A 25,362-nucleotide genomic window follows, 5' to 3' on the forward strand; every position below is an offset into this window, starting at 1 on the left:
GGTTTGGATTTAATCCAAGAATAAATAGAAAAGGAAAAGTATATTTTTAATATACATCTCGTACTAGACAAACTCTTGGAAATAAAGATATTAATTAATTTAAAGTCTATAGCAGACTACAAATTAATTAATGGATATAGAAAGTCTTAGACACGGGAAATAATATATTAAAGAGGTTAACCCGGATTGCTTGTAATCACGGATTGGATGGGCGGTCAATATTTCTTCTATAGTGGCACAAGAAATATTCCATTGGCCTTATATTAAATTATGGGTTATAATTTAATTAGTAAAGAAGGTCCAATTGGGGAGGCCCAATCCAAGCCCCATAGATCCCTAACCTAGCCCATCATAAACTCTATAAATAAGAATGTAAGGAGGAGACACATATGTTATCACAAACCCTAGCCTCCACACTTGGCTTTCTTGTCTTCTCCTTCAAGATTCTTATAATTTCTAAGAGATTCCTCCCACAAGGAATTTAGATCTATAGAGTTAAGGGTCATAGGTTAGAAGATCTTTGGTCTTGCATTCACAATCAAGCTTCAAGATCTACACGTGGAGAAGTAGCAAGCCACTTCGATTCTTTGGAGAATCTTTGTTGTAAGTATTCAACAACATAATTTAAATTAAATTATGTGATTAATTGCGCAATTATATGTCTCTACATGTTCAAGCATGAAATTGAATCGACCCACATAATCACCTAAATAGATTCTTATGTGGATTTATTTGTTTTGCATTTTCCGCTGCGATTATCCCCAACAGTTGGCTATTGCCACGCATTTTCTTGGGTTGAGGAAAAACAAAATTAACTTGACTTGGAAAATTTTAAAAAAATCTTAAACTAACAGCTAGACCTAGGCAAAATCATGAAAGAGCGTAGTAGAGGAAATTTAACTATCCGACACTTGATCTAAGAAAACCTCTACACTACTAGACCTAGGAAATAAAGCTACTGTGGGGACCATGTCTGAAAAAGCAAGGTACAAATGAAAAGTTGGCAGAATAACTAACTCTCGTACTAACTGACAGTGACATCGTCTTCTACAACCAAATTTGCGTAAAACTTCTTAAGAAAAACAACATGAGCCAAATAAAAATAGAGCAACTGACTTGAAATCAAATTAATGCATAACAAATAAAGAACTTAACAGATCTGCATACTCTAGACGAAGTAAAATAGAAATCAAGAAGAAAAACAGAATCTATCGAACAACTATCTTTCCACACGTTGAATCCAACCTCAGACGCTAAATCCACTCCGGATCCAAGTGTCCGACATGAACTCCAAACAACAGAAACCCTCCATCACGTCAGATTTAAGCCAGGAACTCCGAATACTCAAACAACCACAGATCTGTCACCAAATTCCACATCAAACACCTCAACATCAAAATAAACAGAGATCGACATAACAATTGAAGAAATAAGCTAACAGCAGAGAGATCTATGCAAAATGACTTGAAATTTAACCACTAAACGCAGATCCACGAACGATAAAACAATTAAACATCATCAACATCAAGGTCGACTCCCAAAAGTGAAGTTCGACGGTGAAAACACGCAAAACAACTGAAATTAAAGGTAATTGTATCTTCGCCCTCACTCGGACGGTGTTGCCAAACACGAGATTTTGCTAGAAAGTACCCCTCCGATCACGACTACCCCAGATCCATTCCCAAGTGTGTGTGTAAAGTGTGTGAGCTAAGAAGAGTGAAAAAAAAAAAACTGTGTATCTCCCTCTTGCGTTGCATGCTCTTCTCTATATATAGGCGTTTGAGTGGGCCCAGCGAGGTATAGATAATGACTTTGTTGCCCTCAGCTGTAGACTCCTCTGTCACGCCAATTTTCCTTGTAAATCCTGCTCATTTCGTTCCTTTCTCTCGCTAGACCATCTCCTTCATTACTTCCTTGATCTAGCGATTTTCTTCACACATCTGGCTTAGGAAGCGTGTTAGACCCAGCAAATTATAACATTTTTCGCACATTACCGATGCATGAAATTAGCCTTATCACCGTCGGCGATGGATCGGCTGAGGCACGGCCGCCGTCGCCTGCTGCCGCCGCTGCTGCCTCTGCCGGAGCCGTCGATCAATCGCCTCTTGCACAGCGAGATCCAATTCATCATCACTATAACCATCACTATCACTAGCGCCTCCGTCATTACCACCCGCACGACTACTCGCCATTATAGATAATTGAAAAAAGAGGTTAGAGAGAGAAACTTGTCAACACAAGTGGTGTGAATGAAATGAAGTTGGGGGAGCTCTATTTATAGAGTTTTTTTTTTTATTTTTTAAATTAAAAGTTCCGGACGTCCGATCGGGACGTCCGACCTTCGCCACAGTGGCGGACGTCCGGTCGGACGTCGACGCGAGGGGCGAGCACATCACAGGGGCACTCAGGACGGGCGTGGGCGCCCTTCCCGCTCCATACGGCGGACGTCCGGTCGGACGTCGCCGACGGGTGACTGGGAGGGACGCCGGTGGAGATACCCTAATCTTGTCTCGTTCCAAATTATTCCAAAATTAAATGCCTTAGAAATGTTGCATCTCGTCAAAAATCATTACAAAATTAAATGCCTCCAATATTATTAACCGACCACGAACACTTCACTGATCCAACAATATGATATGATGACTATGTAGATTGTAGACCCACGCCCACTTTAGCGACAGATCACAGATCCAATGATTCATGCTACATACTCCTATGCAGACTACCGTAGCATTGAGTTTTATTTGAAATAGTAATATGGGAATTGGAACGATGTGTAAAAACAATCCAAGAATTTTCATCTTCACCAAATGTATTGACGTAGTTTGTATTCGTCTCTTTAGAGCATCCGCAGCGTCCGCCAATGCAGCTTGTCCGTCCGTGCCAGCGGGACGGTACTGCTCTTAAATAAAAGCACGTCTGTGCCGCTGAGTAGCCTTATGTGGCAGCTCCTATGCCGTTGGCAAATTGATTTTTTTCTTTTTAAAAAAAATCAAAATTAATTAAAAAAATGTTTTTAAATAAAATAAATATTTTCCCACTTTCAAATAAATTATATCCATTTTCTACACACTTTTAATTTATCTTCCAATGTTTTCCCCAAAATTCACATTTTCATCTATAAATACCCTCACTTCAAGTCTTCAACACAAAAAAATTCCTGCCACACTACACAATTCCCATATATTCTCTCATCTAAATTCTCTCATCAGTTCTCATCTATTCTCTCATCTTTTTTCTCATATTCTCTTATTCACACTACACATGTCCGGCTCCGACGATCACCCCTCCGGCTCCCGCGGTTGGAACCACGATTGGTTCGACTCCGAGCCATTCCCTAGTTTGGAAACGAAATTTTCGGCCCCTCCTCAAACCCAAGGTTCTCAAGTTCCGGGTGGCTACCTGCCTTACCCGATAGGTCTAGCATGACTCCCGACCAACTTGTAACACTTGTGGCAATTATACGGGGTCTCCAAATTAGAGGACTAGTCTTTCACGGGGTATTTTTTAGTCTTTAATTATGTAATTTTTAATTTGTAGGATTTTAATTATGTAATTTTTATTTTTTAATGTATTTTTATATTGTAGAAATATTTTTAGTAATTAAAGTATTTGAATTGAATAATAGAATGGTGGGACCCTTGAGCTTATCCTTACCGAAGAGCATGGACGTGGGTGTTGTGCTCTTACCTAAGGACAAGGAGTAAAAGTGGGTCCGGACCCACCTCCGTGCTCTTATTTAAGAGCACAGATGGAGATCCTCTTATGTTTGTTATCGCAAAAGCAACATGTCAGAAGTCAGATGTATCAATAACTTTATAGCAAAATTCAGCCATAAAAAGACAACTAAAAATTAAGAGTAAGAACATCCACATCCGTGCTCTTGCCCCTTTTACTCCCTGCTCTTAGGCAAGAGCACAACACCCACATCCATGCTTTTCCGCAAGGATAAGCTCAAGGGTCCCACCATTCTATTATTCAATTTAAATAAAAACATTTTCACAATATTAAAAATGCATTAAAAATACTCAGAATACTATTACAAATTAAGAAAAATTAAAAATCACATAACTAAAATCCTAAAAATTAAAAATTACATTAATTAAAATCCTAAAAATTAAAAATTACCTAATTAAATTCATAAAATTAAAAAAACCCACTACTCGTTGCTGAATTTCGTCCAAATGTATTTGATTAGGTCTTCTTGTAGCTCATTGTAGATTCTGTTATCGCGCATTGTGTGTCTTGTTTCGATCTTCTCGCCCACCGTCGTATGCACACTTCAGCATGGGGGGGACCTCGCGGTTGAGCTTCCGGCTTCATCCTCGTCGTTAAAGTTAGCCGCCCTCGGAACTTCGTCAGCTATAATCATATTGTGCAAAATAATACACGTGTACATGATGTCAGCAATATTCTTAACGTACCATAGCCGAGACGAGACCTTTACAATGTTGAATCGGGCTTGAAGGACCCAAAAGCTCTTTCGACGTCTTTCCAAGAAGACTCTTGACGCTGCGCAAAAAGAATCCGTCTCAGGTCTTGCGGATTGCTGAACGTCTTCACGAAAGTCGACCACTGTGGGTAGATACCATCGGCTAGATAGTAACCCATGTGGTATGCATTTCCGTTGACGGTGAAGTCGATCGTCGGTGCTACACCATTCAAAACATCATTGAAGAGTGATGAAAAATAGAGCAAATTCAAGTCGTTGTTGGATCCGGCAACACTGAAATATGCATGCCAAATCCAATGGCGGTAGTCGGCGACCGCTTCAAGGATAAACGTTGGGCCGTCACCTTTGTGGCCGCTTAAGTATTGCCCCCTCCAAGCAGTCAGGCAATTCTTCCACTTCCAATGCATGCAGTCAATGCGACCTAACATACCAGAAAAACCATGGATTGTTTCGTGAAGATGAAGCAACCGTTGACAATCTTCGGTGGTGGGTGCCCGAAGGAATTCCTCGCCGAAAGCAGAACGAACGCCGTCACAAAAAATTTTGAGGCATAGGATTCCAGTTGACTCACCCACATGCAAATACTCGTCGAAGAGGTCAGTCTTTTGCCCAGTAGCAAGTTGTCGGATGACACAAGTACACTTTTGCAACGCCGAGAGACTTTGCCTACCGATTGCGTTTATACCTGATTGAGAGTATTCAACACGGGCGGACAATGTGTTGACAATACGCATAAACAACCATTTTGACATGCGAAAACGGCGCCGAAAGTAATCTTCTGGAAACCGCGGCTGGTCGGAAAAATGATCGGCAACGAGCCTTTCGTTGGCTCCCTTCCGATCACGATGGATGTAGCGACGAGTTGATCTAGTTGGTCGAGGAGGAGGGGCAAGGGTATTGGCGGCGACATAGGCTGCACGATATTGTTCATAGTATTCTTGTTCTTCGCGCTCCGCTTCCGCAATGATATCGGTGAAATCCATTTTTGAATTTAAAGAGGGTTTGAGTGAGTGAGGAAGATGTAGATGAGTTTTATGAAATGGATGATGAATGTGAGTATTTATAGATGTTTTTGGGATAAAAAAAAATTAAAAAACGGGTAATAAACAGCTATATATTTTTGGGAATCCAATTTTTTATTTTTTATTTTTATTTTTGGTATTATTTTCGATTTTTTTAAAAAAATAAGGAAATCCAACAGCCGTTGGCGAATAGAATTGCGCCACGTCAGTGTGCTCGATGCATCGAGCAGCAGCCAGCGAGCACCAATGCTCTAACATAATATTATCATTTCATTTAAATTCCAATTATTACCCCATCCGTTCAAAAATAATAATCGCATTTACCCTTTTGCATCTTAATTACATTAGCCTCATACTAAATACTAGAAAGTTACTATCAATTTATTACTCTTTTTGGGCAATGATCATTTAAATCATAAATTTGGACAAACTCTGGTATGTCCGATCCCTTTTGAAATTGGAATATTAAATAAGAAAAAATTCTCAGCCACATTACAACACTAATATCCATATAGAAGGAAATTAAGCAGAACACATGAGTCCAGCATTTCCAACATAGAAGCTAAAAATGAAAATATACCTCGAACATGGATCAGTAGTATAGCTGTTAATAACTAGCCTAACAATTTTTTCATCACAATTGCAAAAACAGTAACATGCAATCCAAAGTAGCAAGGTTTAATGTAGACTCAGACCATAACAAAGAGAGAGAGAGAGAGAGTCCAGAACCAAAAATCAGCAAGTAGATCAATCAATGCTTAAGCTTCTCAGATAATCCCCACCATGACACAGTTACTTCATAAGAGTGTTTTGTACCGATCAATTCAAAAATAATTTTAGAAACCTATTCATATCAAGCATCCTTGTCAATGACACCTGAATTGCAAAACATCCTTAAAAAAACCGTGTCCCGCAGTTTCATGTGGTAGAGGACCGAATATAATTGTTGCTCACATAACAACCTATTATATGCAGTCTGCTCAAAGGGCTTTCTCCGTAAATGAAGAAGACACACTACAGCAAGATTATAGGTTGATTCAAGGCAAAAGATTGAATCAACTTTACAATCTATTGCTTGGCAAGAAGTGTATCCTCAATTACAGCATTATTTCTCACTTTCAAACTCATAATGGATAACAATTAACAAATACTTCAAACTGCACATACCTTCTAGTTCTAAACATATACTTTCGAATTAGAGCACATAAATACGTTTAGCTCTGACTCAGTCGATTCACTATTAATTTCCAATGCTTGGACATGGATAACAAGTGTGTGTATGAGTATGTGCTTGAGCGAGAATCGCCACGTTCCTTAGCAAGAGAAGGTCTTACTCAAGAAGATAGTAAATTTAAACAAGGAACATAAAACAGAAAGCAGTAGGAGTCCATTGTCATATTTTAACATAAGCATAAAAAGATCATCTTTGTAACACAGAAAGAACTTCACTCGCAAATACCACAAAATGTATTCTACATTTCGAATATGAATAAAAGTGGGAAGGAATAAGAAAGGGATATACATTGTATACACTAAAACTATACAAATAATCATTATTTCATACCATCAGCACAGTGGTAGTACGTTATATGAGCTCTCTATATAAAAAATTACTCGTGTATAAATTTTGAAGGGTTCATCATCGAGAATCAACACACCGTCACAAGAAATGACCACAACAGAATCACCTCTATGGCCAATTTTACAACATTACCAATTGAATTAATCGGCAGCAAGCTTGGCCGTTGTCGAAGATCTCGATGAAACCAAATTCCTCCACAGGTACCTGCCGCTTGCCATGTCCACGCAAGTCCAAAATCCCTTCCCAAACGCCGTGCAAACCTAATTATAGCACATGAAATCAGCTTTACGCATATGAAAAATAGCAATACTGGGCATAACAGAGCTCAATTTCCATGGCATTTTCATTTTTTTACTTTGTAATTGCGTACAGATAGTGCGCAAATCACCAACCTCAGAAGACAATTTTGTTGATTCTAGCAATTGAATGAGAAAAAAGTGAAATTTGGAGATTGGATTGAGAAAATAGAGGTTGTGTACCTTGGAAGAGAGAGGGGTGGAGTCAGAGGAGTCGGATTCTTCTTCGACGGCGTCGTTTGAAAGGTCAGGCGAGGAGTTGAGGTTTCTGAGAACGAAGAATCCGGCGAGGGTTGCAGAGAGGAAGATCAAAATAATTCTGAGCGGACACATTTCCGAATCCTCTTTCTGTTTCCCTCTCTTCTGGTTTTAGAGAGAGAAAGTTGTGGTTGATTGTGAATGGGTGAAGAAAAGAATATGAATTGAAATAGTGGTATTATTATATGATTGGTGGTAGTAGGTCATCTAATTTTCAATAATCATCTTCTCCTAATTATTGTTTTTAACTAATCTCTTTTGGGGAAAAATTAAGTCAAATTAATCTTGATCTTTATGTTTAGATTCTATTTGTAGGGAGACGAGTCAAATCCTATGTGTCGGAATTAATACAAATAGGCAGAAAAGTATAGACTGTTTCTAGATAAAATACAGACAATTGATCAACTGATTTGAACTTTTCTATTGCAATAGTTTACTCGATCAAGAATTCCCTCTGCTCTACCCACTACTTTTTGCTTAAATTTAAGTAATAAAGCTTATTCAATTAATCTCATTTTGTCTACTAAAATGAGAATAATTAATTGAAACGAATTGATTACCGACTATTGATTTTAATCTTAAAAAACATTCTATCCATTTTAGATATTATCTATTTTACTACTCCCTCCGTCCCAGAGAAGTTGACATACTTTGAAAATGGCACGGGATTTTAGGAGGTTTTGTTTTGTGTGTTAAATGGAGAGAGAAAATATAATATTTATATTCATGTGAAAGAAAACTTTTTCCAAAAAGGGAAATGTGACATCTTTTGTGGGACAAACTAAAAAGGAAAGTGTGCCAACTTCTCTGGGACGGAGGGAGTACTATTTTATTAAGTGCGTGGGATGCGTGTAAAAAGATTTAAGTAAACCAATATTTTTAATGTATTGTACTCTTTCGTTTCATAGTAATAGAGTCATTTTGCCATTTTGATACGTTCCACAGTAATAGAGTCATTTACCTTTTTAGTAAAAGTCAACACATTTTTCCACACTTACTTTACTCTCTCTTACTTTTTTCTCTCTTTATCTCTTGGCCTTTTTCATTTTCCACTTTATTCTTCCTCTACTTAACTCATCTGACACATTTTTTCTTAATCTCTGTGCGGAAAGAAACGCCTCCATTACTATGGAACGGAGGGAGTACAAAATTAATCACAACAATGACATTTTCAACACACAGAAACATCACTGGTGAATATATTTGATATGCTCAAAGTCATCTTTATTACCAAGTCTCGTAAGAGAATGTGTCACAGATAGTAATTAGGTATCAAACAAACCAGGTCTTTAATTATCTTGTAACGTTTACAAGATATTTAGAAATGATACTGCTTAGTCATTTAATATTTAGGCAGACATAAAAATGTGAATTTAATTAATTAGTACTACTAGTTGTTCGTGTGTTATTAGTTCAAGCACGGCCACTAAAGTGGGCACATTTATACATTGCTCAAGTGCCAAAATGAAGTTGAACCTCCTATTAAATTTTTATCGTCTTCTTGTTTTTGATAAAATGTAGTGTGTTCCATGTCAATTGTCATTGTCTAGTTAATTACATATTGTCCAATTTTATGACTAATGATGTAGAGGTTATAACCACCACATCACAAATAAAGAATAAAGAAAGAAAAGTCAAAGCTCATCCACTAAACATTGCAAGGAGAATGTGCGAAATGTCAAGCACACCACACCTAATGATTTATCAATTCAACTTTATGTAGCTGTCACAAAACATGATCAACGAAGCTATCCACATTATTTTAAGTGAAACGAATAATCACATTATTGGTTGATTAAGTGCTTTCTGTGCTTCCCCATCTTAGTAACTTGTTTATATGAGGAAGTATAAAAACTGTTCAATTTGAATTTTATATGCCCAACATCTCATTTAGCATAATTAATTTACATACTTTGAAATTAAGGTTAATTTGTATGTACAATTCTATTTTTATCTGTCCTTATAATTAAAACCTTTTTATTTTTTTTCTCTCTAATGTGGTACTTCTTAGAACATATTCTTCACTATCTATGCTTCAATTATTTTTTCTTTCGATCTCTCTCTTATTTTTATTAGTGCGTATTAAAATTCATGTCATTTCAAGAATTTGTACTTTTAAAAATGGAGGTATTAGTACTATAGAAATTGTTCATATTGAATTTTACATAGTTATAAGTGATTTTGTTTATTGACCATTTGTGGAGGTAATATTAGTTTTGTAATTGGATTCAATTACTTCAATATTATAAAAATATTGAAAAATAGTGGAGTAGCACTTCTAGAATTGTAAACGCGTGTTAATAAAGAAATTATATTGACTTGTAACCTTAGCAAAGCAGAATGACATGATGTATAATGAGTTGTATTGCATTAGTGTTTCTTTTTTTCAGTTTGGCTTCCCACTTTGTTTTGGCTGCAAGCGGAATTAGTCAAAATCATTTCCGCATTTCCTTTTTACTTTGTTGTAAAAATACCTAATCCATTTTATTTTCTATTAATTTTTTTTATCTATTGCTATAGTATTTTATAATGAAAGTATATGTGGGGAGTGACTATATCATTCATTACGTCGTTCTCAATTAGTGGATATATGCAATACACGAAAATACATATGACAAGTTCAAATATTATTTCAACAATAGCACTATGCAACTAAAATTACCTCATATAAGACAAGTTCAAGAGTATTTTAAAGTTTATTTCAGAAATATCCTAAAATTACCGAATTTCTCTATTGTAAACATATTTCAAATATTATTTCAACATTAGCACTATGCAACTAAAATAGTTCTATATGATATCATTGCTTATAATAGCATATATTTATGTTATTATCGAATGCATATTATGTGATTTCCACACCTAAACTCAGCAAAATTTAGAAATAAAACTCAATACTTTAGAAGGAATATTCGGACTCCAAGATTAAGTGGCGAATTTAAAAAGAAAAATAAGAAAAAACCTAACCTTACCAAGTGGTGGCAAAATGCGTAGCGGGTAATGGGTAATTTCCATCTCGACCCGCTACCCGCCGGGAATTGGGTACCCGCTACCTGACGATAACGGGAAACGGGGCGGGATCGGGTAGTGTGTTTTAGAGTTTTGCGGATAGCGGGTATACCCACTACCCGCGCGGGTATACCCGTTAGTCCCGATAATACCCGTTATTATTAGTATTAGCCATATTCTATCTTTTAATACTCTCTCCGTTCAATATTAACCGTTCCATATTAATAAAGATGTTTAAATTGTTAAAGTGGAGAAAAAAAGTAAATAGTTAAAAAATATTTACTTAATAGCCATATACGCACTCATTTTAAAAAATTAAAAATAAATAGTTAGAATGGAGAAAAAATAAAGTTAGAGAGATAATAATGTAGAGAAGAGTATTTCTATTATTATATTTTCAAAATGAGTGAAGAAATTGAAATGCCTCTATTAAGGAGAAATAATGGAAATACTTTATATAATCTAAGAGTTCTTTTAAAATATTTTTATATTCCAACGAACATACAATTGAAAACTCACCGGAATTAGCTATAAAGTGTCCCCTCACTTTTATTCTCAATCTATTCAACATTACCATCAATATTAATAAAGTAAATTAGGGAACGTTGACGGTTATTATGGTTTTCAAAATTTTTATTAGGATTTTGGGTCGGGTACGGGTACCCGCAATGTCGGGTACGGGATACCCGACACGGGTATTGGGTAATCCCGGTATGCCGCGGGGCGGGTATTGGGACAACAAATTTGGCTAAAATGGGTACGGGTACCCGCGGGTAACCCGTTTCGCCACTCCTATTACCAACTACACAGCGACTTTGATGATGAAAAATTCAACTCACATGAAGCACTCATAACAAAAGTCATATAGTGATGAAAGATTAAGTTGGAATAGTGAATAAATGCATTCATCCTCTTTGATTTTTAAATCTTCACGCACCTCCAAATCACAACCTCGTCAAATACAAGACTTACCATCTTCTATGACTATAAAAGTGTTATAGCATCTCAAATTTTTTTAAAAAAATTGTTAACTCGACCCACAAATAGACGGGGTGACTAAGTCTAAATCCAGCATGAGCAAATACCTTTGAAAAAGCGCCTTCTAGCGTGGCACAAACCGGGCAACATTAGCTAGTACTGTCCTTAAGCTTCGAATACCAGCCCCCGTTTTTGAGCTTACCATCATCTGTAGTTAGAAAATATTATTGTAATTATGATTCATATTATAGATAAAACGACCAGTAAAGAGATTGATTATCGATGTCCATACCAAGGGTTGAACTGCAGATTTCTTTGCTTTGAGGTTCTGTAAGATCACAGATGTTGCTCCAGTCAGAAAAGTTTATATGGATGTGATTTCTATACAAATATACTCCTACAAGACTTACCTCTTCGATTTGCATTGCTCGTCGTGCCACATCAATTGGAAAAACCAAATCAGTTTTTGTTAAAACAATTTGGTACTTTGTTTCATACCTGCACATTTAAAATGGTGAAGGGTGGGTAATAAAAAATATTATTGGTGAAATTTACAAGAAACTAGAAGCAAAAAAAATGGAGTATTTCAGAACGATGCTCATCAAATCACTAAAACAATTGTACACAATCTATATATACATAATGTACTTATTTCGCAGTTGGCCTGTCTAGCATTGAAGACTATAATACCCAAGGCGAAATATAAAGAGTAAAGCAACTTTGGAACTAAAATTAAACTAACAGAGGCAGAGTTCGCGCAAATAATTTATTTACCTTTCCATCAGATCAATTAGTTCAAGATCCCTTGGCTTCATACCCCATTTTGTGTCTATAAGAAGGCATACTCGCTTTAGACCAACACGTGTCATGACATACTCTTTTACCTGCAAAGGATGCATGATTGGCCCCTATAAGAAACAGCGTGTAACCAACATCTTGACGACACATATCAAACAACGCAAAGAGAAACCACCAGCATATCCGACCAGACCACTAACAAAAGTTAAATCATTATGGTTGAAATCTTTTAATTACAAATTTGCAAAAGAGGCATATTGAGCATCCGTTGTAACTATGCTTATTTTGATTCTCCCTAAAACGTATAATGTGCATCCATTGTAACTTTTTTTCCCATGTTCAAGATGCTTTTTTATCAATTTTTTCATAGAACTAGATTAACTAATGACTAAATGAACAAAAATTATGCAAGGGAGGACCTCCAAACATCACAATTCTTTTTTATAAATATTATTCTATCCAAATTGGTTTCAAATACTGCAAATAAAGGTGCACTAAAGGATTTGTGCACTAACAATTTAAAACAAGGAGTGTGTGATTCGAATTTGCTTCTTGAGCTTGTTCTTACCATCACATACCTCACATAAATTTGAAGGACAAGAAGTCATATCATGCTATGACTACTGATCCATTCACCATTGACAGCCAGATCTAGATTCCCATTCCTTGATTTCCTTCTACTGATAATCGTGACTGACCACCATTATCATTAGCCTTTAGTTTCCCAAATAAATCCAGTTTAAAATGACTTCCCTTTCCTTTCACCTCTTTTTTTTAAGTTAGCTTTCAAGAAATTGACATGCCAGTTATCTTAACTAGATCTAGAAGTGGCCAAACGTCCGACTAGTCATCAACAAATTACAAGAAACCCAAAATGTCTGAAGGAAAATTAGTAACATAGACATATTATATGTGAATAGGAACAAAGTTGTAGTGCTTGTTAGAATACTCACGAGCTCCTCCCATGCTTCCTTCACCTCTTCTTTGGCATAAGCAAAACCATACCCAGGCAAATCCACCATACATAGCTTTGGTCCAAGATTAAAAAAATTGATACTCTGGAAAAGGATGATAAGATGTTAGAATGTATGCCAAATATATTTTGAGTATTAGTTGTAACAACACATGCAGCACCTGTGTGAGGCCTGGCTTGTCTGACGTCCGTACAACACCCCATTGCCTCGTTAATGCATTGAGCAATGATGACTTTCCCACATTTGACCGGCCTAACAGAGTAATCCAAAGTCCAAAGTAAGAACTAGCAACTTATTCTGAAATAAAGATGAACGTCTAACATTTCAAATCCGAATTATCTTGTAAGAAAGACAATGATACTAGAGCCCTAAGATGATTATCTTTTATCTATACTTTGGTTTTATACATCAATTTTCCTGTGCCAATACTAATTAAGAAGTACTATAAGAGCAACAAAATGGAGAACTTTGATCATGGAAATTCAAATTCGAAGAAACCAACTATTCACTCTATCTATATTGAAGGAAGGTGACTACTATTAACTATTCTACCTGCAAATGCAATCTCAGGAAGATCAGGAGGTGGAAATGATGAGGAAATCTTTGCAGCAGCAAAGAATTCTAATTTGTTTCTAAATGCCTGCAAGGTAATCAAATTAACAAGATTAAGGACTCAATGTAAGATCCAGTAACAGTTTTATACAACCACGTCAGATAGTCTTGCTTCAGGTATTTAAAATGAAAAAAAGGAGAATACATATTGCTATAAAAGCATAATATTGAATAGTATATCTTAATTTGTCTAGCAAGAGAAGTCCCAATTCTATGTTTAAGCAGATGATGGTAGGTATCAAGAATAATAGGAGGGACTGAAGAGTGATGATATTCCAGCCTTATATTCCAACAATCCATCATTATGTCCATTCAGCCTGTTAACTTCAATATCAAATATAAAAATGGTAAAAACAATTGAAAATAGAATCAGAGTAACTCCATACTGGTACTTCAATGCGTTCTCTTTCTGGAGTTGTTGAGAAGGGTATGTTGTCTAAAGGAGCAGGAAGCTCAATGTTGTAGCCAGCCCTCTTAAAATCAATTTCACGTCTACGTCCTAATAACTGGATTACAATTTTCCAGAAAAGAAAAAAAGAATCACGCAGTTAACAGTTGAGAATGAAACTGTGAGAGTTGCCAAGGACAAATATAGGTTAAATGGGTTATTACATTGTCCTGTACGAAGGAAAGGATGGAGGAGCTAGGACTGATGGCACGAAATTGCGCATTCTTTGAAATTTCAGACCCAACGCTTTCTGTCTCGTGTATTTTCACCTGTTTATTACCTGGATATCATGCACAGAAATCAACCTTAAGCAAAAGAGCCAAATGTTCATCTCGGGAGTTCATTAATGGTTTTGTACCAGAATACAGTTTGGCACAGTTCACTAAACTGAAAGTGCCAGCCCCAGATCTGGTGATGAATATATTTACAAAAGGGAAGCTAGTTATTTCTTCATTGATGTTATCCTTAATCTGCTACCATACCATTTAAACTATGATTTGTCTGGGCCTTTTAAATCCTAAATCACAAGCTTCTTTCTACGACAGTAGGAGCCGAGTAGTCATCTCTAAGTTTTATAGAATCCAGGGATAATTTTCTTTGCCTCGTGAATTTATAAATGATTAAAATCTCATGATAATGCAAGTCAAAATTCCACTGGTAAGCAAATATGATGTAACCTCCATGTTGCTAAATTCTGGAAAGTCAAAATCCTTTACCAAGGAAAACAAAGGAACAAGTATCAAAACACTATGCAATATAGAAATGATAGTAATGTATTAATACATAGATCATCTACCCTTCAACAGAAAAACCACACTGACCTTTATCAGATGCACTATCATCCAATCTCTTGTTGGATGTATCATAAGGGTCTATCCGGATACCTCGTTTTTTCTTCTTAGGTGGTCCCTCTGTTATAGACGAACCATTAATCAAGGCCTTCATTCTCTGATCCTTTCTACTGTAACGCTTGTCAACAGAACTAACTGCATTTATTCTCCGATTCAACTCCTTTTGTGTGTCCAAAGGCGCTTTCCTGTCATCACTTATCTTTGATTTTACATTCCCAATTGCATTGTCTCTAACATACTTCGGCTTATCAGCACGTCCCATCTTACCGTTCTGCCCTCTCTTATCAAGTGATACACTTGCCCTGAGTTTACCACTCTCTGTCACTGGCTTGTTCCTGCTGGACTCCTTAAACACATAATCCCTTCCACGTGATTCACCTCCCCTAAATTTACTACTCTCTGTCAATGACTTGTTCCTGCTAGAGTCTGTAGACTCACAATCCTTCCGTCTTGACAACTTCTTTCCATTATCCATACTTGAGTTGAGCACATTTGTTTTAGTTTGGGACTTCAACTTTCTATCATTACCATTGAATGTTCCTTCCTCAACTGATCTAGGATCAACACTGATTCTCTTCCTCTTCAGACCTAACTTCCCACCAACGAACGGTTCAAGCCCCTCGTTCCCACTCCTTGTTTTCCAATCTCGTTTTCCTCTGCCACGCACATCACTCAATCTTCCATTCCCACTGTGATACGGAGCAGCATCACTACCATTTCCCCTGCTTTGCAACCTTTTACTCCCTATCTTCTTACCCTCTCCAGTCCTAAGACCCCCACTTGACCCGTCCGACCCCTCAGTTGCAACTCTTGCTTTCCTGTGGCCTCTACCAACACCACTATCCCTTGACCGTGGGGTTCTGACTCCATCCTCCGAGCCTTTTGAGCTCCCTGTCCTAACCCTCGGTTTTCTACTAACTTTAAAAGAACCTTCATTTGAACTCCTTCTCACAGGCATTCGTTCGGGGGAGTACTATACACAAATAAACAAAAAATGTCATATGCCAGTTGACAAGCAGAAACACTATGTATATATCATCCTAGAACAGCAAACAAAAAAACATGATCAATAATCTGAGATATGTATATATAAACCCTAACAGTACGTGAAGCGAGCCAATTTGTATACATTTACACACGTTGATACGAAATGGTTAGGGGTGACGAGAAAAAAAAAACTCAATGTCATGAGAAATGCAGCACGATAACCAGAAAGAGAGAGTCTGAGTAGAACACCTTAAGCCAAATGATTGAATAGGGTGTTGGATTCAATTCAACTGGCAATTAGTAGAAGAAAGAAGAATGCACACTAACTGTTTGATGAATTGCGGGGAGCGCTAAAAATCCTCTCGGACTACTGTATATTATGTCTCCAATAAGGCCAGAAGAGGCGGGGCGCGGGTAATGTTGCCGCGTGCTACAGATTTAGGCGGGTGACGAGAAGTGGTGGAGGCGGTGGAAGCATGACCGAGCGGGGCACAAGTAGAATACAGAGAAGGGTGTATGTGACAGTGACTGATATTTTGATTTCTGGAAATAATAGTAGTAGCAGAAAAAATAAGGGAATAAAATATATACTTTGTCAAATTTTAAAATGGCCCAAAAAACTTACCCAAATCTAATTCTGCTATAACTATATTTAGTTTCCACATTTAATTTTTTTAAACTGTGCCTCCTAGTAAACTTATTTTTAATTTTTCTTTTAGTATTTACTCCACTTGTTTATAATTTAATATGAATTTTTTTAGGTAAAAATCATTTTAATATCTCTCTACGTATGATGAAATTATAGTACAGTAATAAATATTTTTTTATTTAAGCAAATATTATAGTAATTTTTTTATTAATTACCAAAATTTATTAATAGGAGTATGTGATAAATTGACATACCATAAATTGCAGTGACCGCCATAGAATTCCTGTAACATGATGATTTAGAAGAAAAAGAAAATTAAAGAGCGGAAGGAGAAGCTACACAATGGCAGATCCTGAACTCATATATAGATGGTCGAATAAAACTTATGTATATTACCAACAAGTACTCCCTCCAATCCTACTGTAAGACCATCTCTAACTGTACATCAAAACTTATTTTTTGTGCAAATAATTTTTTCAACTATACACCACATCCAAATCTATTTTTGAGCATTTTAATGGATTAAAATCATATTTTGGTGTTACTGCAAAATTTTTATGAGACAAATATCCAAAATTGGTGTAAGTTTTAAATATGGTGTAAATGGTTGGAGTAAAACTATTTTTGATGTGACATATACTCAAAAATGAGTTTAAGTTTGACGTAAATGATTGGAGATGGTCTGAGTAAGTTATTTTCCGTTTTAATAAAAAATTATCTCTCTTATACTTTATTCTCTTTATTATCCACTCTTCTCTCTATTTTAACTCTTTAAATATTAATTTTTTAAATCTTGTGTCCAAAAGAAGTGTTTCACTTATCTTTGGAAGGGAGAGAGTATTCAAGTAGCAAATAATGTTATAGTGTAGTGGTAGAATAATTCATCTTTGCTTTATATCAATGTTTAGTATATTTCATGAGTTGATTATAAAAGCGGAGCTTATTACATGGGATAAAGCTTCTATAATTCATAATATTGCTATATGCATCGGATATAAACACATTGTATATTTGTATGTATGCAATGAGCTGAGAAACTTCGAATGGTCATAATATTGTCCCTCAACATGGGCGGATGAAAAAATATTTATCGACAGGGGCCGAGAAAATTTTTCTTAAAGTATATTTTTATTAATTTAGACATTTATAGAGGTTTTTACAATATAATTACACTAAATTTGAATAAATTTTTTTTAAAAATTAATAGAAAAATTAAAAAAAAAAAACAATGAGCGCATTAGAGCATCTCCATCCGTGCTCTTAGCTAAGAGCACGGAGGTGGGCCCGGACCCACTTTTACTCCTTGTCCTTAGCTAAGAGCACAACACCCACATCCGTGCTCTTAGCTAAGGACAAGCTCAAGAGTCCCACCATTCTATTATTCAATTACTAAAAACATTTCTACATTATAAAAAGTACATTAAAAAATAAAAATAACATAATTAAAATCCTAAAAAAAAATACATAATTAAAATCCTAGAAAATAAAAAAATACATAATTAAAATCTTACAAATTAAAAATTCTCATAATTAAAGTGTTATGGGAATTTTTTTGTGTTGAAGTGGGGGTATTTATAGATGAAAATGTGAATTTTGGGGAAAAAATTGAAAAATAAATTAAAAGTTGGTAGAAAATGGATATAATTTTTTGGGAAGTGGAAAAATATTTTTTTTTAATTTAAAAACATTTTTTTAAATTAATTTCAAATTTTTTAAAAGTAAAAAATTTGAATATGTCAACGGATAAGCCGTTGGCCAATCAGAGAGCGCCATGTAAGGTTGCTCAGTGGTACGGACGGACAGCTCCCATCAGCGGTCAACCTCGTCCTTGCCGCTGGCAAGAACGGACGGACGAATTTTTTTCAACCGCTGTGGATGCTGTTAGCCCCTCCTACTTTTCACTTGGGTCTGCCCATGGTCCTCAGTCGTATGATTCAAAGTTTCTAATCAAATGTAAACATAGTCAGTTTCCTTTGGAAGTGTTGTACGCAAATAAATTTAACAATAGTCAAAGCTAATCATTTGCTTATGTTGGATATATTTGAATATTTTAATTTGTAATGATGAGGTTAATTTTAAAGACTCTACTCTTAAAATTGTTTAGAGATGTTATTCAAAACCTATGAGTTAATGTTAGTTATCATGTTAAGTTCTATTAATTTTTTTTTTCTATTTATTTACTTATTGCACAACAAAAAAAAGCCCATTTTGTACCAATTTTTTTCTAGCACACCACGGTGCTCCCAATTTTGCTAGCAGAAACCGAGAAAAATGCAAACAATAACCAATTGAAGGGGGAAATAAAACGAGGGGCTTTGCGAGCACAGATTTAATGCTCGCAAGTTTTCGAGCAAACGGTGCAAAATATACATGTGCTAGCAATTTAGCGAGCAGGAATAGGTGCTAGCAAATTAGCGAGCAGAAAGAGGTGCTACCAAAACTTTAATTTTTATCCAATACTTTTTTCTTTCTCATTTGTTACCTTTCATCATATTTGTTATCACCGTGTGATTCCATCCCTTCTGCCGTTACATTCCAAACCAAGCTTCCACTCATAGCAAAATTGTTTGCCAGATCTACTGACATAAAAGTTGGGAGTAGAGAAATATGGGGAAGCAAGCTCATCAAATTTTGATATTTTCCAATTATTGAATTGGGAGTAGAGAAATGTGGGAAAGCAATTTTGCTATTTTCCAATTATTGAAAGGTAAAACTTTGATTTGTTAGTTATTCATCTAAAGTTGTGGACTAAATTATTATACTTGATTTGTTGGATATTCGTCTAAAGTCGTGGGCTATATTATTATACATGATTTGTAAGCTATTCTTCTAAAGTTTGCTACAAGCGTTATAGCAAGCACAATTGGTGCTCGAATTGTGCTAGCAAAACTAGTTGTTGCGAGCATTTTATTACCCTTTTGCGAGCACAAGGGTGCTAGTAAATGGACGCTTTTTTTGTAGTGTCGTGCAGTTTATCACATTATTGTTCTATAGTACTACTAACTTTGACATTTTGAATATTACACTTCCTAATCAATATGTGTTTCTGCTGTTTAAATTACAAACTTATAAAAATTATTTTTTCGTGATCTAATAAATTGTTATTAAATAAATACTTTTTGTTGATTAATTGACAATGTTAAATTAAAACTGAAATGGGTCGTTCATCAACGTGACACTAGTTAAAATTAGGGACACTTGGGCTTAAGGTGTATTGGGCCACTAACTTCAACACTATTTCATCCACATACATTTCTTTGGGCCACGCACACAAAAGGTTGCTAGTGAATGAATACAGGGAGTTTCTTCTGCTAAACATATCTCAATTCGTCCTACCATAATGAAATCAACAAATAAACTTGGAGAAAATCGTGGGTATTATGGTCGACGTAGCTAGGGTTCCAGAAGTTATTAGTATATTCAAATTGTATTTAGATAGACACACCTTATAAATATAGGAGTATTAAAATTATAATGTATGTACATACATATTACGTCGACAATGTAAAATATTACATCGGACAGAAATTTACACAATATTTTCATAGTAAATCAACCTTTTTCTAAGCAAACGCATCTCGACAGCCGATGGTTAGGACTACGTTGACAGTCCGGTGGCGATCGGCGGCGGACGCGATTAAGCAGCTGCAGTAAAATAGTAATAGTAGTAGTCGTAGACACAGTCGATCAGGGGAATTTGTTTCACCCTTTCCTACCTTTACATTAGCAAATATCCCCTAACAAGCGACGGCCGTGTCCTGCATAAGCATCGGCCTAATTTTGTCATTCCACAACCTGGATTCACCGTTCTTCGTCTTCACCTCCACAACAACATACCTCTCGCTCAACCGATACACCTCCATCCCCACCAACACATTACCATTATGCCCCTCTATCTCCACCCCCCACTCCTTCTTCTGCCTCAGATTCACCCTCCCCTCCGCCTTCGCCGCCTCCACCACCTTCTCCATCACCTTCTTCGGCGACTCCTCCACCGTCACCCGCTCCACGTCCTCGAACGACACATGCTTCTCCTGGAACAATCCGGAGAGATCCAGCCCCGACGACATGGAGATTATGTCGAACGCGTTCATATCCACCGGCCTCTTCTCCTGCTCCGCTGCAGCAAACGCGAAGCAGTCGCTCTCCCGAACCTTGGTGTTTTTGTAGCCCTTGGCGAACCACGGATCGCGCTTGATCTCTTCCATCGTGATCCTCGTGTTCGGGTTCGTGTCCAGGAGGCGCGAGAGGAGGCGCTTGAGCCCCGGCGACATCCACTTAGGGCACCGGAATTCCCCCTTGTAGATCTTCCGGTACATATTCATCAAGTTGGGATCGTTGAACGGCAGATAACCGGCGGCCAGCACGAACAGAATCACGCCGCACGACCAGATGTCGATTTTCGCGCCATCGTAGCCTCGCTTGGCGAGAATCTCCGGCGCGACGTAGGCCGGGGTACCGCAGAGCGTGTGGAGGAGCCCGTCGGAGTGGACCTGGTCGCGGATCGCGCTGAGGCCGAAATCGGACACCTTCAGATTCTCATCCTCGTCGAGGAGGAGATTCTCGGGCTTGAGATCGCGGTGGTAGATCCCGCGGGAGTGGCAGTGGCTGACGACGCCAACAAGTTGCTGGAAGTATTTCCTGCAGAGAGCCTCGGTGAGGCGGCCTTTAGCGACCTTGGCGAAGAGCTCGCCGCCCTTGACGTACTCGAGGACGATGTAGATGATGTTGCGGGTGGCGAGGACCTCGTAGAGGCGGACGGTGTGGGGGTGGCGGAGCTTGCTCATGATGGAGATCTCGCGCTTGATGTTGGCGATGAGATTGGCGTCGTTTCTGAGCCTGCTCTTGTGGATCACCTTGATGGCCACTTCTTGCCCGGTCGCCACGTCTCTCGCCAGGTACACTTTGGCGAAGGCGCCGCAGCCGAGGAGGCGGCCCAGCTCATATTTTTGGAACAGTGCGGTTTCCGACGACACAGCAGCCATGGGAAAGCTGGGAGGCCTCTTGGATTAGTATCTGATCCTAGAGACCTCGAAATCGATTCAAATAATATTTGAAATGTTCGTTTGAGAAATTTTATGGGAAAGAATAGAATATAAACTAGATATAGGTTGAAAAGGAGGATGGTTGAAGCTATGTTCATGTTATATAGAGATGGAATGGGATGAGATTGGAGGTTTTGACTTGTTCGCGGGCTTTCTTGTGGTTGGGAGGCCTTCTTGTACAATCGTTTTTTTTTTTTTTTTTTTTTCTGGATTTAATAAAATTAACAATTTTATCACACGCAGCTGGACCTTGGAATTTTTCCTTAATACAAGGAGAGCAATTTAATTATGTGTGGTAAATACCATTTATGTGATCAATTAGCATATAACAGCCTTATTATTAGTTATGGAGGGCGTTTCTTACGTACTACTATGAAGTACTACTACTAATATTATTAGTACTCCTATGTATTATACCGTTGTATTGTACACACAAAATTTTAAATTTAAGCAAAATCATAATATCCCATACTATAACATTATACGGAGTATCAAATAAATCATGTCATCATGATATCCCATACACGCACTTTATAATCTTAGTTACAACACTTGACGCTTAGTTTGCGTATAACACAACTTTAAATCCTAAGTTGCATATTTTATTTATATACCATTTGTAAGTACTATCATTTTCATTCAATCCTCATTTAACATTATTTAGTACTCCTATTTTGTTTTGTACTGTATGAAACTTTTGGTCCACATTTTGAAAACTCATTCCCAAAAAAAAGATATTCCAACATTGGCCTTAATAGGCTAATACTATCATATGTCACAGTTGCTCTGACTCGTTATATATGGAGTAGTTTACAAATCATACAGCATATAGGTAGCAACGTAAAAAAATTAATTACATAATGTGTGGCGACGACAAATTTGAACTGTGATTTGAATAATTAATAGTAATACTATATCCTCCTCTTGCTTCTAAGCAAATAAAATTAATATTAGTAGGAACTAATCAAAGTAGATCGGCGTTCAATTAATGGCAAATTAACCGAAGGGCAGTAGCTAGTCAGGGCATGTACAATTTATTGCCACATTTACACCTCCAAGCCTCCGGGTAGTACTCCGTCGTCACCCGGGCCCCCGGTGGCACCGGCACATGCACCGGCTTACACGGCATGCATCCACCGCATTTCCATGCGCAACGCGGCGGTGATGACCCCGGACCTCCCAGTAGTAGCCTTCTCGGCCCTATGCTGCTTCCTCTCACTCGGCCTCCGCCTATCTCCAAAATATTGTTTTTCTCTATATTCTGCACCAAATTATTACTATTTCATCATCAATTTTTTAAAATTCTTTTTCCAAATAAGTTTACTGTTCATGTAATCAGTTTATTTATATAAAATGAATTGTATGCATACTTAATTTGGTAGATAAAGATTTTAAATCGTTTGGTGCGCAGGTGCAAGACCATTAATTTTGATTAATGTTTCACCCAACAGAGCGAACCAAATAGTAGTAGTTCAATTAAAATAGGAAAAATTGAATAAAAGTTCAAAACAAGAAAAAAAAAACCTAAAAACTGTACGAGAGTAGGTCCGAAAAAGAAGGGGGAAATTGAAAAGCTGAAGCTGTAACAAACAGATATTTTAGAAATTGGCAGGAGCTAACGTGCGCAGCGGGGCCGGGGTTTCACGGGGATGGAGCAAAATCATGCGCTGCGGTATCTAAAAATTTACAATGACGACAAACGTGCACCCCCCCTGCTCCCGGTAGCAAAAGAAAGTCATGTTGGGCTAGGTGGCGCATGGGCATGGGTCCCAAATCAGAAGATTGTTGCGTTGGCGCAAAAATCAAAGTAATCACAAAAACTCTCACTTCCGTCTCTTTTTAATTTATTATAAATCGCTTAAATTAAGGTTGAAATCTTTGGATGTTACTTTTCTTGGAAAAAGTTTAATTTCAAACGTATTCTTCCAGGTGAAATGGTTATGTGTATGAGAAATTGACAAGACGATACATGTATCTATCAAATCAAAATATGTAATTCGGCCGTTTAAAACTGGACCTCCACCATATGCTTTCCTCATTTTAATGCTTGATTAAACTTGGAGGCGAAAGTTCTAATAATTGAGGAGCCTTCTAGGACTCTCTAGATTTCTTATTACACATAACACAATGTATATTTGAGCAAATAATTAGCAAGTGGAAAATTATAATAAAGGACAATTCAAGATAGGGATTGAAATTAAAATGGTTTAATTAAGCATCAAAATCATACTACTACTACTGAAGTGGAGAAGATGAGTGAAGAAGGGATTAGCTTACCTTGAAGAAGTGATTGCCATCAGCTTTAAGATTGAACACAAACTTCATGTCTACCAAAAGGCAGGGGAAAGGATTAGGTTACCGGCGACGGCGATCTCACTTTGAAACACACACATATATATAGCAGTTGAATCTGACCTGAAAGCGAAGAAGTGTGGTGATTTGAAGAGTAGAGTCCATGGAAGCATAAGCAGCAGCAGAAGAAGGAGAATAGAGCGTAGAGAGGGAGATTTCTGGTCATAGTGATGAGAGTCATTTGTGGCGCCCCATGCGACAAAGCTGGTGCTTGAGAGAGAAATATAAGGGATGGGGGCAGATGGGAATGGGAAAAGTATGGTCAATTCCTAAGCTTTGCCATGTTTGGGGTGAGATTTGATGTGGCAGGCTTTTATGTTTCTACATTTCCCAAACTCAGCCATCACCCCACCACCAACTCCCTCTCTCTCCCTCTACAACTCCAACTTATATACACCTGCTTCCTACCTCCTTTTTCTTTTTTATTTCTTCAATCACCATTTTTAGTTTTTGAAATGACAATCCTTCCTTCACCACATCCCTTCTCAACAATAATTCAATTCTATATATACTCATATGTCTGCTATTAATTGTCACACTTGAAACCAACACCACTTTTAAGAAATGATATAGAAAATGAACTAAAAAAATTAGTGGAACATACAGCTTATTTTATTAATTTTATAATGATAAAATATGAAAAAAAAAATGAGTTAATAGATAGTAGGGTTCACTATAAAAAAATAATAAACTGTAAATGTGATAAGTATTGATGAATGGAAAAAAAGAAAAGAAAAAGAAACTAGTACTAGTAGTGATGAAATCCGTGTCTGATTGGGGATTTATTCTATAGTGGTTGTACATTATTGATAAAAATATCGGAAGCACCTGGATTCTCTGCAAGTGAATAGTACTAAGCCGTAATTCATTTAATTTTGTTGAAGCTCAGTCCAGTTAAAATAACATCCTCAAAGTTTGTAACATCACAATATATAGCTGGTATTGTATATCATAAATAAAGCATGTTTTTTGAATAATATATAGGCCTAATAATCGAATAATACATCAAAACGCATACTTTTAGCATGTGTGCCAATTTTCCACAAAA

General features: G+C 37.0%; 3 protein-coding genes and 1 pseudogene across 5 annotated transcripts; all 4 read right to left on the reverse strand.

Moving 5' to 3' along the window:
- Positions 1-6,931: 6,931 nt before the first annotated feature.
- On the reverse strand, positions 6,932-7,769 carry LOC125190428 (uncharacterized). Its single transcript, XM_048087744.2, has 2 exons — positions 7,537-7,769; positions 6,932-7,317 (listed from the first exon to the last, which is right to left on the reverse strand). Exons 1-2 carry the CDS (start codon positions 7,684-7,686, stop codon positions 7,198-7,200), a joined length of 270 nt encoding a protein of 89 aa, XP_047943701.1. The 5' UTR covers positions 7,687-7,769; the 3' UTR covers positions 6,932-7,197.
- Positions 7,770-11,498: 3,729 nt separating this feature from the next.
- On the reverse strand, positions 11,499-16,807 carry LOC125191344 (P-loop containing nucleoside triphosphate hydrolases superfamily protein). 3 transcript variants are annotated; one of them, XM_048088885.2, is made up of 11 exons: positions 16,596-16,807; positions 15,252-16,254; positions 14,595-14,710; positions 14,369-14,488; positions 13,923-14,010; positions 13,531-13,622; positions 13,350-13,454; positions 12,373-12,482; positions 12,009-12,096; positions 11,891-11,926; positions 11,499-11,806 (listed from the first exon to the last, which is right to left on the reverse strand). In XM_048088885.2, exons 2-11 carry the CDS (start codon positions 16,237-16,239, stop codon positions 11,723-11,725), a joined length of 1,827 nt encoding a protein of 608 aa, XP_047944842.1. In that variant the 5' UTR covers positions 16,240-16,254; positions 16,596-16,807; the 3' UTR covers positions 11,499-11,722. The 3 variants fall into 3 exon arrangements, with proteins under 3 accessions (XP_047944842.1, XP_047944841.1, XP_047944843.1); XM_048088884.2 differs by having other exon boundaries at positions 16,518-16,807; XM_048088886.2 differs by lacking the exon at positions 14,369-14,488 and having other exon boundaries at positions 16,518-16,807.
- A 3,556-nt stretch (positions 16,808-20,363) lies between these two features.
- Positions 20,364-22,044, reverse strand: LOC125187047 (CBL-interacting serine/threonine-protein kinase 11 pseudogene; annotated as a pseudogene).
- A 638-nt stretch (positions 22,045-22,682) lies between these two features.
- Positions 22,683-24,769, reverse strand: LOC125187048 (EPIDERMAL PATTERNING FACTOR-like protein 5). Its single transcript, XM_048083559.2, has 3 exons — positions 24,378-24,769; positions 24,240-24,289; positions 22,683-23,223 (listed from the first exon to the last, which is right to left on the reverse strand). The coding sequence occupies exons 1-3, from the start codon at positions 24,493-24,495 to the stop codon at positions 22,981-22,983; spliced, it is 411 nt and encodes a 136-aa protein (XP_047939516.1). The 5' UTR covers positions 24,496-24,769; the 3' UTR covers positions 22,683-22,980.
- Between the last annotated feature and the right edge of the window lie 593 nt (positions 24,770-25,362).

The sequence above is a fragment of the Salvia hispanica genome, chromosome 5, assembly GCF_029641045.1.
Source record: "Salvia hispanica isolate PSC_SH4W2 chromosome 5, Shi_PSC_v1, whole genome shotgun sequence".
In the NCBI taxonomy this organism is placed as follows: domain Eukaryota; kingdom Viridiplantae; phylum Streptophyta; class Magnoliopsida; order Lamiales; family Lamiaceae; genus Salvia; species Salvia hispanica.

Excerpts from the sequence above, each read along its gene's own strand:
- LOC125190428 (XM_048087744.2), bottom strand. The coding sequence starts at position 7,686 with ATGTGTCCGCTCAGAATTATTTTGATCTTCCTCTCTGCAACCCTCGCC. Across the intron at positions 7,318-7,536 it reads CCACCCCTCTCTCTTCCAAG|GTTTGCACGGCGTTTGGGAA; the intron begins GTACACAACCTC and ends TGCTATAATTAG.
- LOC125191344 (XM_048088885.2), bottom strand. The coding sequence starts at position 16,239 with ATGCCTGTGAGAAGGAGTTCAAATGAAGGTTCTTTTAAAGTTAGTAGA. Across the intron at positions 13,623-13,922 it reads TCCTGAGATTGCATTTGCAG|GCCGGTCAAATGTGGGAAAG; the intron begins GTAGAATAGTTA and ends TTACTCTGTTAG. Across the intron at positions 11,807-11,890 it reads AATCTGCAGTTCAACCCTTG|ATGATGGTAAGCTCAAAAAC; the intron begins GTATGGACATCG and ends TTCTAACTACAG.
- LOC125187048 (XM_048083559.2), bottom strand. The coding sequence starts at position 24,495 with ATGACTCTCATCACTATGACCAGAAATCTCCCTCTCTACGCTCTATTC. Across the intron at positions 24,290-24,377 it reads CCACACTTCTTCGCTTTCAG|ACATGAAGTTTGTGTTCAAT; the intron begins GTCAGATTCAAC and ends GCCTTTTGGTAG. Across the intron at positions 23,224-24,239 it reads ATGGCAATCACTTCTTCAAG|AATATAGAGAAAAACAATAT; the intron begins GTAAGCTAATCC and ends AATTTGGTGCAG.